Here is a 13,886-nt window from a genome sequence, read left to right on the forward strand (position 1 = left end):
AGTATAGGAGTTCCTCGAGAGAATTTAGCATGTCTAATAGAAGTCGCGAGTGCTTTCTGGCACCATAAATAGAATACGGCTTAGGCTTGTGGAAGCAACCTTTACCGATGGAGAATTAAGACAAAATCCCCATACACCGAAACCCACCACCACAACTAGTAACTAAGTTACCGGTTTCTAGGTACGTTTCCTCCCTGAAGAAATGATCCACTACTAGAACACCTTGACTGGTACGAACCTGTTATCACACAGCTGGTTAATGTACTGCGCTGAAATAAAGGCAGATCTAGAATTGAAGACAATCCAGACACGCTGTAGGTAAACCTATGGTACCGTTGAGGACAATTGGTGATCAGTAGTCAATGAAGCATGTGACATGTTCCGGATTCGGCCAAAACAAATCCATAAAGCCAATCGACCCAACTTGCCCATCAACCCACCATGGAAGCAAGGCGGCACCTCTACAGGCTATAACAAAAGTTCCATTCATCTGTTAGTATATCACGGCCTTCATCAATTGCACGGGTATCGCCCAACTTCTCATATTCAAGGCCATGCGCACGCACTATATATCATCTTCGGTCCCGCTCACAACCCCGAGTCTTTCCTTGTTCGGGATGGGAGAACATCGAGCCTTCTTTCCTAGTTGAGGAAGAGACAATTCCAAGTTATAAGCCGGATAAGTTCTATCCAGTCCGTATTGGTGAAGTTTTCAATCATCGATATCAGGTGGTCGGAAAGCTTGGCTATGGTTCCACTGCGACTGTGTGGTTATGCCGTGATTTACTGTAGGGCCTACTGATTTATCACCCCATGAACCGCTGTCTCACTAAGTAGGGGCCATTGTTATGTAGCACTTAAAGTTTACATTAACTCAACATCCATTTCTCAGGAGATTGAGGTGTATAATCACCTAAAATCAATCCAATCCAAACATGCAGGCCAGTCATGTCTGCGACCGCTGATCGAAACGTTTCAGGTGCGGAATCCGCACGGGCATAGAGATCATACATGTCTTGTCCATCCGGCACTGGGGATAAGCCTGGACCAGCTCACACCACTCCTCCCTGGTAAGGTCATGAGCAGCTCTATGGTGAGGACTACTCTGCGAAATATCCTTGCGGCTCTGGATTTCCTTCATACCGAAGCACAAGTCATACATACAGGTCAGTAACTTAGTTTCTCACGCGAGCTATTAGGTTCTCATGGTCAGACTTGCTCCTGGGCGAGATTAACTGGTTTCGCAGACATTCAACCTAATAATATCCTTCTGGGTATTAAAGATACCTCAATTTTATCCAGCTTTGAAGAAGCGGAGATTGAAGCTCCTATACCCCGGAAATCTCTTCCAGATCGTACAATTTACGTCTCACGACCACTTCCTATCTCCTTTGGCACCCCTGTGCTCTGTGACTTAGGAGAGGGTCGACTGGGAATAGACAGTCAACAAGGTGATATCATGCCGGATATCTATCGCGCACCGGAAGTCATTTTGAACATGACGTGGGACAATAAAGTTGACATCTGGAATGTCGGGATGGTGGTAAGAGACTTGCTAGCACCGCTTCATGGTTTTCGGTGGAAAGCTGACAATAGTCGAAGATTTGGGATCTATTTGAACACCGTCACCTTTTCAGGGCCCGAATTGACGAGGGAAGGCTAGATGATGGACAACATCTCGCTGAAATGCAAGCTGTTCTAGGAAGGCCCCCTTCCCAATTCCTCGCTCGGAGCGAGAGGTCGCCCCAGTTTTGGGATGCTAAGGGTATGTATGCACACTCCTCTGAGACCAGAAAATGTCGCGTGAATGCACTAGAAGTAATAACGCTCTTATTTTCCCTTAGGCCAATGGAAAGGTGCAGTTCCAGTCCCGGATTATGATCTCGAGACATTGGAGGAAAGACTTGAAGACGGCGAAAAGGAAGACTTTCTGCGATTCCTCAGGCGCATGCTTTGCTGGTTGCCAGAAGAAAGAGCTACTGCAAAGGAGCTGTTGTTCGATCCTTGGTTGATGCATGGTCTGTTCAAATAAAATCTTTGTATCGATCCTTTGTGGTCATGGCCTCTATACGTACCTATACCATCTGTGGCCCTTTCATCTGATCGGGACGGAACCTGTATTGGTGAGAAGTTTGTTACGTGCTAGAGCCAAATCCAGAGCCCGTTAATAGAAAGGACCATCCCCGTCTAGCCCTCCAATCTTCTGACAGAAAGGAGGCTCGCGGAAACTCAATTCTCTATTCTGATTCAGTGCACTGGTCGTTGCCATGCGATACCGTGCACGCAAACCAAAAATCTATTCAGAGTCTAGGCGGGAGAAACTTTCTGACCGAGAAGACGCCTACCCCAGCCGTGGTCACTCATGTTTCCTGACGAGGAGTGCTTTCCTGTACTGCTTATCTCTTCTGTACTTCCACAACATGCAAGGATATTGGCTGCCGGAAACTGGTGATCAGACAGTCAAAGCTCTATAGCTTTGAATGGAGAAACAAGACACCGGTGGATTTATTCACTCGGCTTTTCCTCAGCAAGCCCATGGACACACACACACACAACCAAGAGGCGAGACCACCGATCTTTGTTTGAAGTTTGCAGCGCTATAGGTACGGACCATTTGTCCAGTGAAAGGGTGCATTGTCTGTCTCTGTTGCAAGGAATTGAAAGACAGCCTCTTCTTAATGACTGACAATATGGCAATCTATCCTAGTACTGCCCATTGTTTCCTTTGACATCTAAGATGACGCTACACTGGAGAATAGTAACTCAATGCTGTAATTGGAGAACTAGATAGAATGATAATTAGGTTTTAGTTATGGTCAGTTCTTCATTCTCCATGTTGGTCGGGTCGATAGGGGCGCGAGACAATCAACGAAATGGAATTCAAACTAGTATGGTGTTCATTGAGCTGGCTGGTGCCATCTCCTTCACAAGGAGGTAACGGTCACACAACTATGCGGTTGTCGCAGAGAATTGAGGAACTTATATGGTCATTAGACTGTCAATAAAGTGTGAAAGTTTTGCAACTATGTATAGTAGACTGTGTTAGGCAGGTGTCAAATAGCAGCATGTGTAGTATTTGGATTTCAAATATAGTTTATGCACAAATTGAACTGGCATATGATCCCCATATATGAAGTCATCTAAAATATATATACACAAGGTATCATAATCGCGCTGCCCAAGTACAATACCACACTGCCGAGGAAGAACTGACCTAGTAGAGTTCCAGGACGTAGTAAAAACAAATAGCAAAAAAAGGCTCTTGAATATATACACCATACTAAACGAATAAAGTAAAGAAAAGCTAAAGACCAATACGCCTGCTATGCATATGGTAACCCTTCGTTCACCTATCCAACGTTACTGCAGAGCGACTAAGCCCCGCCGAAGACGACGGTCTTGACTTGGCGCTGCTCCTGCACTGCTGGATTTCATGATTGATCTCGAAGCTCTGCTGTAACCAGCTCCCCGCGTCGGCAATCGCCTGACTTAGGTTGAAACTGTCTGGACCAGGGGCGACACCTTGTCCATCTTGGACGGTGGTAGGATGGGAGTTCGACAGAGCCATTGGCAATACGCTGCCTCGTTGGGTGTCGTCTGGGGTTTGTTGTTGGGCGGCAGGGGATCCGAGGGGTAGGATGGTTGGATCTTCGTCTTCATCCTCGTCTTCCGGTTCAGAGGACAATGGGGAGCCTGTGTTAGGAGTAGCGGTCCCCTGGTCTATCCTACTAGACGATGGCATCTGAGGGGATATAAATCGGGACCTGGCTTTCTTTTCTGTGCTGAAAGTGAACGGTGTAACGGCGTCAATGATGCATTGTGTGCTCATCGGCATATGTGCAGTTCCTGAATGTCTGGCTCGAGGATATTTACCGATTCTGCTAGTGTTCATTCGGTGGAATGGGGTAATGTCGTTGGCGGGTGACGAAGATTGATTATGAGTTTCTCCTTGATTGGGCACCTGACTCTCTAGATCATTTTGGAAGGATTTCTGCGCATGCAATAGTGCTGCCTGTGTGTTGAACTGCAAATCGGGAATGGTGTCGTTATCACACTCTGAATTGGGCTTTGCCGCGGAAATTGTTTGGAGTGAGGTGACATTTTCAGCCAGTGCTGGATTTACTGCCACTCGCTGGGCTGAAGGGTATTTATCACTGATATTGATACCCTCAGCAGTGGTGGTTGATGATACCTTCCGTGACTGTGAGTTTCCTTGGTGATCAACGGTACCAGAACGCTCGGATACATTTGGATTGTGGGTATTATCCTCATGCATATGCATATCGGCTTCAACGGCCTGCATTGAAGTTGGGTTTGGAGGTAATGGTGCGGGTTGACTCGAGACCCGGCTGTCTTCGACAACAGTCGTTTGATGTGAGATCTGTTCATTGTCCGCCTGAATCGGAACTGGCGACTTTGTGCCGTGTTCCGGATCAGCGGAACACTTCCTACGTCGAAACTCAAACTTCGATAAATGAGAAGTTGACGAAAGCACACAAATGGAGTTTTCGTGGTCTTCCGTCTCCGATCGGACTTTAGAGGGTCTGTTGGTGAGTTGAGCTTTGACACTATCCGGGACATGGTTGTCAAAGGTACTCTCGTCTCGGGAGCCAGGACGTGCTCTGAATAGATTCTTCGTAGTGACGCGATAATCTGTGCCCGGAACTTGTATTGTGTAATGTCCCCCTTCCCGATGTCGAGACGATATCGTAGTTGTAGGAGATGTAGGAGGATCGACTTTTCGAAAGTTGATTTCTGCACGGTCCCTCTTCAACCAGCTCTGCTCCGTATGCTGGAATGGGGTCAACGCGTCTGAGTGTCCACTTGTCTCAACTATCCTCTTATGCAGTACGGCTGGCTTTGGTGTGTTGTTCGAGCTTGACGTCCGACCGCGACCGTCTCGTGGCCGTTTGAACGACGGTTCCCCCATAGTCCCATCTTGAGTCTCTCTCTTCTTCGTGGAATAGCTTGAGTCGGAAAGCGGAACAGCAGACTTCGAGCGAGATATGCCTAGCGATTCACGGTACAGGGGCCGTTTCTGCGGAACGGTCTCGGGGATGACAGGCCTTTCTGGAGCGTCCAACTGATTCCCTCCTGTCCGTACATGGCCAGCGGTCTTTTGCCTATCTTTCTTCCAGGGGTTGGCCCACCCGTTGTCGAACGGTCCGCGAAGTGATGCGGATAAGATGAAGAGTGGGGTGCCATGGCAATAAGCCTGAGCCAGCTTCTCTATCCGCTGATCCCGAGCAGCCCGGCCACTCTCATCTAGGTCATCGTCGGAAGCGACAAGGGGATCGGAGTCGAGGTCTGGTGGGGAAGGCGAGATTGTTTCCAACGAGAGCGGGGAAGCGGGTGGTTGACGGAGTGGCATCGGGGAGACAGCAGTGGTGGTCGGTCGGGGAAGAAGGTGAGGATTCCAGTGGTGCAGCAGCAATCTGGGGCTGACTGCATCTGAGCTCGAGCAAAGAGGAATGTGGCGGAAAGATCCTCATATCTTCTGGGGCAGGCAGATGTCAATGTCAGGCATCATCAGCAGCAGCAGCAGCAACATCGTGCATGATGGAAGTTGGACCGATGCGGTCAAGATCGATTCGCGGGCAAAAAAACCACTTAACGCGTCCACCGGCGCGGCTACCCCAGCAACGGGAGGGCTTTTAGGTAAGTCTGGGTCACTTTCATCATTGACTGACTGTCTAGGCTAGGATTACAGAGTAGTTATCTGTCTACATCTCGTTGTTAGATGCCAGCATGAGTGGAAGAGACGGTTGGGCCCCCTGTCACTTGCTACCGAGCTCTTCTCATTACCATCTTGGATAGGGAAAGGTGATCTCCACTCTTGTCTAATATTGGTGCTAGTCTGGCATGCGACTGCAGGACTTGAAGCTGCAGTTGCAGATCTAAGTATAGCCGATGCGGTATACTCCTAGTTACGGTATGCTTTCCGACCAGAGGCTGACAATGCAACTCGCTGTTCGCTGTCGACGACAAGGCTGGTTACTACTCCCTCCGAATCCGAGGCTTGGTTACAGAGTAAATAGCCGCGCCGTTGGAAACACGCTCCAGAATTGAGAGGACTGACTATACGAGCCATGCTGCAACTGGTATGGTTCTCGCAGACTTTCGATTACGGAGGATTTATCCGCTCTGGACCAGCTGGAGGCGGTCGCATTACCTGCCAATCTTGTGTTGTATCTTACAAGCCACTCTCAGTGAGGCTCGGACCGTGTTCTTTGTATATCATCGTGGCCTCTTTTTCTGGGGGACACGTACACCTCCTCAATCCCACCAACCCGTTGACGAGGATAATGGAGATGGCAGGCTACTCATCGCAAGGTCTCCCAATTCGGGCCAGCCAAAGGATTTGGGCGAGTATGCGACCCTCCGCACGGAGCAAGGGTGTGGCGGTGGCAGCTTAACCTGGAATTGAAAAGGCCCCTATTTAGTACGTAGGTAGATTTTAGTTGCACGGGGGATCGGGGGCTAGTACAGAATTTTGCCTCAGATCCAAGGTAGCCTCGATGGGTCAAAACCTCAAACTGGACCCCAATTCTGTCGTATTCGTTCCGTTGCCCAGATCCTGGCAATGGTGACAGACCAGAAAAGATGTTTTAAGCATCCCAGATTTCACCAATTAAGGCAGTACACAGCTGGTGCGTGTGTGGGTGTTGATACGAAGCCAATGCATTCATAAAATAGTGTATATTTATGGTTGGCATGCTAAGATGAGAAAAGGATGGTTTGGCGATGGACCGGAAAAGCTGACGATCATCCATGGCTGATTAGAAGAGCGGGTGGAGAATCAAAGAAAGAGAAAAAAAAGAAGAAGAAGGGAACCCCTGGCCGAGGAAGTGGATCTCGCACGACTGACATCAAACCCGCTCAACTCTCTCTCCTCTCGGCGTCGCTCTTCCAGCCTGGCTTTTTCCCTTCCCCGTTCCAATTTCTCACATCTCTTTTCTTCTTTATTTATTCGCTCTTCGTCTTCTTCTTTTCCTTGTAATACTATCTGTCTTGGTTTTGCATTCGGTTCTTCTTTTACTGAACCCGTCCGGTCCTTGCTTGTTTAGATCGATCGTCGTGGTTCGACTCTTAATCCTCATTTCGCCCATTCCGCTCCGCTCGGTATCTTATCCCGTCTCCTCTCTCCCCCTCCTCCCTCGCTCTAGTCGATAAAGAGTGAGACCAGCGGCTACTTGATCGTCGGCGATCATCAACCGAATATTCGGACTATAGATCATGGCTCGTGTACGGAGAAAGTCGAGTAACCTGGGGGCGGATATTCGGGGAGACACCACCGCTCCCGCCATGTCCACCATGAACGAAGTCAGCCCCATTGAACCGGAGGCTCCTAAATGGGACAAGGTATGGATCCCTCACGACTAGAAGTCGACTTCGCTGGGGTTCCTCCTCCCCCCGCTCACTCCCTCAGGTTCTGCAGAATCAATCCGCCGAGAAACTCTCCAAGCCGCACACGAAGCGCCGCAAGAAGTCCCTTCTCCGTCGCTTTAAGGATGTGTGCCTCAAGCATACTTGGCTCCTGCCTCTCCTCATGCTCATCGTTCTTCTGTCGCTGTACGCCATCAACCCGACCGAGTCCAATCCCATGCATAGCGCCATTTTCCTGTCTTATCCTCAGCCCCCGAAGGTCCCCGGTGGTCCCATCATGTATGGAAAGGGCCCCAAGGATATTACCTTCGTTGCGTTCTACACCATTGTTCTGTCGTTTACTCGGGAATTCCTGATGCAGCGCCTGATCCGGCCTTTCGCCGTATACTGTGGCATTCGGGGCCGGGGCAAGACTGCTCGTTTCATGGAGCAGGTGTACACCGCGATCTACTTTGGCATCTTCGGTCCATTTGGTCTGTACGTCATGAGCCGGTCGGATATTTGGTACTTCAACACTACAGCCATGTTCGAAGGGTTCCCCCACCGGGAGCACGAAGGGTTGTTCAAGGCGTTTTATCTGCTCGAGGCTAGTTACTGGGCTCAGCAGGCGATTGTCCTGATGCTGCAGTTGGAGAAGCCGCGCAAGGATTTCAAGGAGCTGGTGGGACACCACATCATTACTCTGGCTTTGATCGGTCTGAGCTATCGCTTCCACTTCACCTACATGGGTATTGCCGTCTACATCACGCACGACATCTCCGACTTCTTCCTTGCTGTGAGTGACCAGATCACAACTTTTTCATATTTCTGTCTGTCTGTCATACTGATTAAGTTGCTACGCAGACCTCCAAAACTCTGAACTACCTTGATTCGATTGTCACCGTCCCTTACTTCGGTCTGTTCGTGGTGATGTGGATCTACCTCCGCCACTACCTGAACCTCCAGATCCTGTGGGCTGTGCTGACCGAGTTCCGTACGGTTGGACCTTTCGAGCTGAACTGGGAGACTCAACAATACAAGTGCTGGATCAGTCAGTACATTACCTTTGCCCTGTTGGCCAGTCTGCAAGCCGTGAACCTCTTCTGGCTTTTCCTGATCCTGCGCATCCTGAAGAACTACATCTTCAACAGCATCAAGAAGGACGAGAGAAGCGAAGACGAAGACTCGGAGGAGGAGGAAGAAGTCCCACTGCCGGACACGGACACCCACGCCACCCTTGCTACCGGCGTTGAGGGAACCACCGTGACTGCACGTGGCAAGGAGAACCAGACGCCTCAGGTGCTGGTCAACGGCAAGCCCGTCAACCCCAAGAACTGAGCACAGATTCAGGACTGGCTCCCTTCCTGTGGAGATATACTATGTATCTCCAATCCACAATCCACTTACCCATGTGGGCTGTATGAATTTTTCATGGGGTTTGTTTATATTGTATGAACGGGTGAACATTTATGACAGCATTGTTTGGAACCTTGTTCAAGAGAGGATCTTTGACATCCTTTTATTTTCCCCCTTATTACTGTTTATTACATTTTTTGTCCGGTGTGCTTATGTCCTACTCGGCATCTTATGTATTCATTTTTCATTGTTTTCATTTCCTTCATATTTTAGTTATCATTCATATGAAAGCGTGGCCGAGGTTGCAGCACATGCCAGGAGTGGGATGGGATACTATAAAGTTAACCTACGAATTGTTTCGAATTGTTTCTCATTGTGAACCCATGATTTCAGCGAGGGCCTGCCATGGACATAATATAATAATAGATCATTGTGCTGATTATTGAGACGAACCAACCTATCTTGCAGTCATAACTACTACCCCCCCCTCAAAAGAACAGCTCCCACCCCCGAAAAGTCATGTACACACATTGTGCATTTGCATACAGAATAATCAACTAAATCAAAAGGTGTGTCTAAACCTACCCCTCAAACCGACACCTAAAAAATGAGTGCCGTCGTACAGCGCACGTCCCCCTTCTCCAAGATGTGACATCGGAACTGAACAAGATGCTCACTAGTTAGCTAGTCCACTAGTTAGTTAGTTAGTTGCCGGGTACATCGTAATATTCAAGAGAGAAAGAGAGAGAGAGAGAGAGAGAGAGAGAGAGAAAGAGACTTGCTAGTTAGCCTATAGCCTCTGCTTCTGCTTTCTTCTCCTCGCTGTCGGTAGTTTTTCTTCTTCTTCTTCTGAATTTATTTATTTATTTATTTAATTATTTGATTATTATTATTGTATTTATTTTTTTTCTTTGAGGGGTAGATTGGGAGGTTAGATGCTATTCTTGATGGAAAAGAAAACAAATAGAATGCCGCAAAAGGAAGGAAGGGAGTCATCCTTAGGCATGATGTAACAAACATGACACAAATCAAATCAAACATACATACATACAGTGTTTGTCAAACAAACAAGACTTGGCATATAGGAAAGAGGTGTTGAGTGGATGGGGGTGGATACTAGTATTGCTGGTTGTAGCAGTCGTGTGTGTGTGTGTGTGTGATGGAAAGAGAATGCAGAGTAGTAGTAGTATTCTGGTTCAGTGACTATCCATGAGCCCAACCAAGCGCTACATATTAAGCTACTATACAGTCAATGAATGCTTCCTCTACAAGTACAATACTTAGAATGCAAATAGCAACTGCGCTTTTCATTTAACCAATCAATAATTCCCAAAGCATTGTGCCCAGGTTGATCCATCAGCCATTGCCCAGCAATGCTAATCTTCTGGCTGCGAAGGGATATCTTTTGCTAGATTAGTCAATACAGTACAGAGAGATAATATGGTATGGTATCGAGTGCTCTATTCATAGCTGAGGTAGTATGTTCCCATCGTAAGAGTCATGAGAAGAGAAGATCGTAGGCCTTGCATATTGTAGTCGTCAGAACCAGTCCACTTTACAGGAATGATTCTCTGTTCGTGAGCACCTGAGCTCATCACGTCGACTGCCGTAGAGTGTACTGCTTCGCACTGTGATTGGCAGGTTGAATCAACGCGAGAGCGACACGAGGGTTGCTCGGTTTCTTGTTCGGTCGGAGTCGGAATTGAGTCGGCTGTCCGAAAATAGAAAGGTGCGTGCATGAAGCATGTCCTGCCTGTCAAAGATTGCTGGAGATAACTTCAGCTAGATAACGCGCAATTGCAGATTTGGTACAATTTCCGTGTAGTCCAGGGATTGCTGAGGGGAGGAAAATGAGGGTGACTTCGTGATGTCATCATGTCCCCATCCACTTCCAGAGTAAGCGCATCAACTGTTTCTGATGAATTGGCTTCCCAATATGGTCGCTCATCCCCTGCTTCATATATTCCTCGACATCTCCCGGCAGGACATTCCCTGTGAGCGCAATGATGGGCATCTCTAGTCCCATTTGCCGGATCTGTTGTGTAGCCTGTACACCATCCAGGACCGGCATGCCGATATCCATGAGCACTGTGTTGTAGGATAAAGGCTGCTGCTTGACCAGTCGAACCGCCTCTGCCCCATCCCATGCAGTATCAACCCGCGCAAAGCCCATGTTCTGAAGAAGCTTGAGCATCATCATTTGGTTGACCAAGTTGTCCTCGACCAAGAGAACGTGCTTGTGGGGAGCAATGTCATGAATCTTTCTTTCAATATCACCAACGTCTTGAACGGGGGTGCCAGTTATTCTAGCGGGCGGCGTCACGCTCGTTCGATGCATCTTGGCCGTGACCCAGAAGACACTACCATGTCTCTCCGGATTGGGCCGGTATCCGACACTCCCGTCCATGAGTTCGGCCAGACTTTTGCAGATTGATAAGCCAAGGCCTGTTCCCTGATATCTTTTCGAGCCAGTCTCGGCGAAGCGCGTGAACGGTGTGAACAATGAGCAAAGAGCATCTTCGGGAACGCCGATTCCCGTATCGGCAACCTCGGTCCGGACGTAATATACACTGGGATCTTCCACATCTTTGGAGAAGGTGGTGTTCACTTTGACGTAGCCCTCTTCGGTGAACTTGACTGCGTTGCTGATGAGGTTCTGAAGGACCTGACGATACCGTAACGGGTCACCCTCGATTTGGGACGGGAAGTCAGGTGAGATAGAGCTAGTGAGTTGAACACCGGGTTTCAGAGCGGCCTTGCAGTTGCGCACGACCGCGTGGGTAATATTGTCAACACTGAACGTATCGGGCTGCAGAGTAAAAGACCCCGAGGACAACTTGGAAAAGTCGAGAACGTCATTGATGACTTGGAGCAAAACGTTGGTCGAATCTTCGATGATAGAGGAATATTCGCGCTGCTGTTCGTTCAGGTCCGTGGCCATCAGTGATGCGAGGGCTAAGAGCATGCCGTTCATTGGAGTTCGAATCTCATGGCTCATGTTGGCCAGAAAATCAGTCTTCAACCTCGACGATTCTTCAAAGGCCGCGATCATGCGGGCTTCGGCGGCATTGCGTTCCGTCAAGTCGCGAGTGACCTTGGTGAAGCCAATATGGCGACCCAGCGCGTACATGGGGGTGATCAGCACGTTGGCCCAGAATCGCGAACCATCCTTGCGGTACCGCCAGCCTTCGTCCTCCAGTTTGCCCTCCCGAAGACATACCTCCAGTTCCTTGCCGGGCTTATCCGCTATGCGATCCTCCGGGCTATAGAAGGTGGAAAAGTGACGTCCGATGATCTCCTTGGCCGAGTACCCTTTAAGCAGGGCTGCTCCCGTATTCCAGGTTACAATATGGCCACGTGTGTCGAGCATGAAGATGGCATAGTCCTTGACCGTGTCAAGCAAGACTTTGTAAGTCTCATTGGAGTAAGACCCATGAAGCTTGGCCACTGGTGTACCCCGACGCTTGGTGATATCAAGTGCCTCCAGGACAACGTATAACAGATTAGAGTGTTCAAAGATGGGGGTGATGCGTAGACTATAGCAAGCACTAGAATCATCTATACAAATTTTGTCAATCGATTGGACGTCCTGCGTCGTGATGGCGGCGCGTAGTGCGCCAAAAAGAATAGCAATATCTAGAGACGGTAGTATGCGTGGACAGATGTCACAGATGAACCGGCCGAGCAACAGCTCCCTTGAGAGCTCGGCAAACGCCACGTGGGAGTCCGACACCTCCACGACATGTAGCGAGGGATCAAGAATGACGCTGGGAATCGGGGTATAGCGATAGATTCGACCTAGAGCCGCTGGAGGCTGTTGTGCATCTGTATCGGGCATGCTCTTTTCACGGTGATGCGGCTTGCCAGGGCTTTGTGGAGCTTGTTGCGGCTCGACCTTGAGCTTCAGATGATTCACCTCGTCATCGTCCTCATCATCCGGTGGCGTGGTTACCATCGAGAAGTTGAGCGGTTGAGCTGGGGTCTTATTCTCGATATCGAGATGGAACAGGCGCTTGTTGAGATCCATGGCCCCCACATTTGGCAACAAAGATTGTTGCTTCAGGCGATCTTGAGACGGCGGGGAGAGGGATCTTGCAACATTAGATCCGGTCAGGTGGGAAAAGGGCATGGATTGTTCGAGAAAAGTAGAGAGAAATAGAGGGGAATGGAGGGGAGGGGAGGGGAGGAGGAGGGGGAAGAGTGAGGGAAAAGATGTAACTAGTTAATGGGGAGAAGTAAACGAAAGAGTGATGAATCCGGAAGATGTGGAAAGGTAAGGATAGCGAGAATAGCAGTTGACAGAGGACAGGACTGAGATGGTATGGTATGGGTTTTGGTGGCTTTTTTCTCGGTGGAGAGAAGGCAGAGAGGATGCGGGTGGTGGTGGTTTTACTGTAGTCTGTATGGATGATGGTGTCAGATGGGCATGAGGCCCACCGAATGGGACGAGGCGCACCATCGACGTCAACGGGGGAGCAGGCAGAGGATGGGATGGACCAACCAGTGGACGGAAGGTTGGGCCGGTTGTCGCGGGGGAAAGGCAAGTTGTGCTCTCACTGGCCGCTGCGATCAGCCGCCAGCCCGTGGATCCTTTTAGCAGCAGCAAAAAGAGGAGCCCAGAAGTGAAGAAGAATGGGAGAGGCTGACTTGAAACTGTAATTCACAACCAAAAAATAAAAAAGCTGGGAAAAATGCCCGTCTCCCCTTGTGCCTTTCCCGGGGATACGCCTCATTCTTCTCTTTAATTTCGGTCCCCATCTTCGGTGAGGACAGAGTGAGAGAAAGAGACAGAGAGAGATACAACAAGCAAGACCAGAAGGTTTAGAGACGAAGGAAAATTCTGCGCTCGTTCAGATTCCGGTTTCAGGGTCTGGAATGCCTGGGTCTTGACCAAGGCAGCGCCCGTTCTTAGCTTTGTTTTTTGCTTCCACTAGGCGCATTGTTGGTGTACTTTTGCTTTTCTGAATTATTATTTTTTTAATTTTCTTTTGGTGCTGACCTCATACCATCTGCCGGAGTTGATCGACTAGTTGACTAGTTAAAGATGTTTGAGATGTTTTTGGGAAGCGGGAAGGGAACCTGCGAGAATCTCAAGTTCGCAGCAGACCGCTAAACCCACGATAGTTCCAGTCGATCAAATAGACTGCCCAGTATGGGGAGATACA

General features: G+C 49.1%; 5 protein-coding genes across 5 annotated transcripts; 3 read left to right on the forward strand and 2 right to left on the reverse strand.

The window, feature by feature from the left end:
• The first annotated feature begins 42 nt into the window (after window positions 1–42).
• On the forward strand, window positions 43–2,193 carry ASPBRDRAFT_70901 (uncharacterized protein). The gene is made up of 7 exons (XM_067629100.1): window positions 43–181; window positions 285–492; window positions 552–788; window positions 838–1,166; window positions 1,248–1,543; window positions 1,603–1,765; window positions 1,845–2,193. The coding sequence occupies exons 2-7, from the start codon at window positions 377–379 to the stop codon at window positions 2,030–2,032; spliced, it is 1,329 nt and encodes a 442-aa protein (XP_067484770.1). The 5' UTR covers window positions 43–181; window positions 285–376; the 3' UTR covers window positions 2,033–2,193.
• An 852-nt stretch (window positions 2,194–3,045) lies between these two features.
• Window positions 3,046–5,566, reverse strand: ASPBRDRAFT_141341 (uncharacterized protein). The gene has a single exon (XM_067619179.1). It carries the CDS (start codon window positions 5,369–5,371, stop codon window positions 3,347–3,349), a length of 2,025 nt encoding a protein of 674 aa, XP_067484771.1. The 5' UTR covers window positions 5,372–5,566; the 3' UTR covers window positions 3,046–3,346.
• A 1,009-nt stretch (window positions 5,567–6,575) lies between these two features.
• On the forward strand, window positions 6,576–7,361 carry ASPBRDRAFT_239803 (uncharacterized protein). Its single transcript, XM_067622033.1, has 2 exons — window positions 6,576–6,996; window positions 7,068–7,361. Exons 1-2 carry the CDS (start codon window positions 6,734–6,736, stop codon window positions 7,171–7,173), a joined length of 369 nt encoding a protein of 122 aa, XP_067484772.1. The 5' UTR covers window positions 6,576–6,733; the 3' UTR covers window positions 7,174–7,361.
• On the forward strand, window positions 7,119–9,077 carry ASPBRDRAFT_239799 (TLC domain-containing protein). The gene is made up of 3 exons (XM_067622032.1): window positions 7,119–7,362; window positions 7,430–8,161; window positions 8,230–9,077. Exons 1-3 carry the CDS (start codon window positions 7,237–7,239, stop codon window positions 8,701–8,703), a joined length of 1,332 nt encoding a protein of 443 aa, XP_067484773.1. The 5' UTR covers window positions 7,119–7,236; the 3' UTR covers window positions 8,704–9,077.
• A 1,517-nt stretch (window positions 9,078–10,594) lies between these two features.
• Window positions 10,595–12,850, reverse strand: fos-1 (sensor histidine kinase/response regulator Fos-1/TcsA; the record flags this gene model as incomplete). The annotated part of the gene is made up of 1 exon (XM_067620296.1): window positions 10,595–12,850. The coding sequence occupies one exon, from the start codon at window positions 12,848–12,850 to the stop codon at window positions 10,595–10,597; it is 2,256 nt and encodes a 751-aa protein (XP_067484774.1).
• Between the last annotated feature and the right edge of the window lie 1,036 nt (window positions 12,851–13,886).

This window comes from Aspergillus brasiliensis (assembly GCF_001889945.1).
Source record: "Aspergillus brasiliensis CBS 101740 unplaced genomic scaffold ASPBRscaffold_1, whole genome shotgun sequence".
Lineage (NCBI taxonomy): Eukaryota > Fungi > Ascomycota > Eurotiomycetes > Eurotiales > Aspergillaceae > Aspergillus > Aspergillus brasiliensis.

Coding starts and splice junctions, on each gene's coding strand:
- ASPBRDRAFT_70901 (XM_067629100.1), top strand. CDS start 377: ATGTTCCGGATTCGGCCAAAACAAATCCATAAAGCCAATCGACCCAAC. Junction 493..551: donor AACAAAAGTTCCATTCATCT/GTTAGTATATCA, acceptor CTCATATTCAAG/GCCATGCGCACGCACTATAT. Junction 789..837: donor TGGTTATGCCGTGATTTACT/GTAGGGCCTACT, acceptor CTCACTAAGTAG/GGGCCATTGTTATGTAGCAC.
- ASPBRDRAFT_141341 (XM_067619179.1), bottom strand. CDS start 5,371: ATGCCACTCCGTCAACCACCCGCTTCCCCGCTCTCGTTGGAAACAATC.
- ASPBRDRAFT_239803 (XM_067622033.1), top strand. CDS start 6,734: ATGGTTTGGCGATGGACCGGAAAAGCTGACGATCATCCATGGCTGATT. Junction 6,997..7,067: donor TTCGTCTTCTTCTTTTCCTT/GTAATACTATCT, acceptor TTGCTTGTTTAG/ATCGATCGTCGTGGTTCGAC.
- ASPBRDRAFT_239799 (XM_067622032.1), top strand. CDS start 7,237: ATGGCTCGTGTACGGAGAAAGTCGAGTAACCTGGGGGCGGATATTCGG. Junction 7,363..7,429: donor AGGCTCCTAAATGGGACAAG/GTATGGATCCCT, acceptor TCACTCCCTCAG/GTTCTGCAGAATCAATCCGC. Junction 8,162..8,229: donor TCTCCGACTTCTTCCTTGCT/GTGAGTGACCAG, acceptor GTTGCTACGCAG/ACCTCCAAAACTCTGAACTA.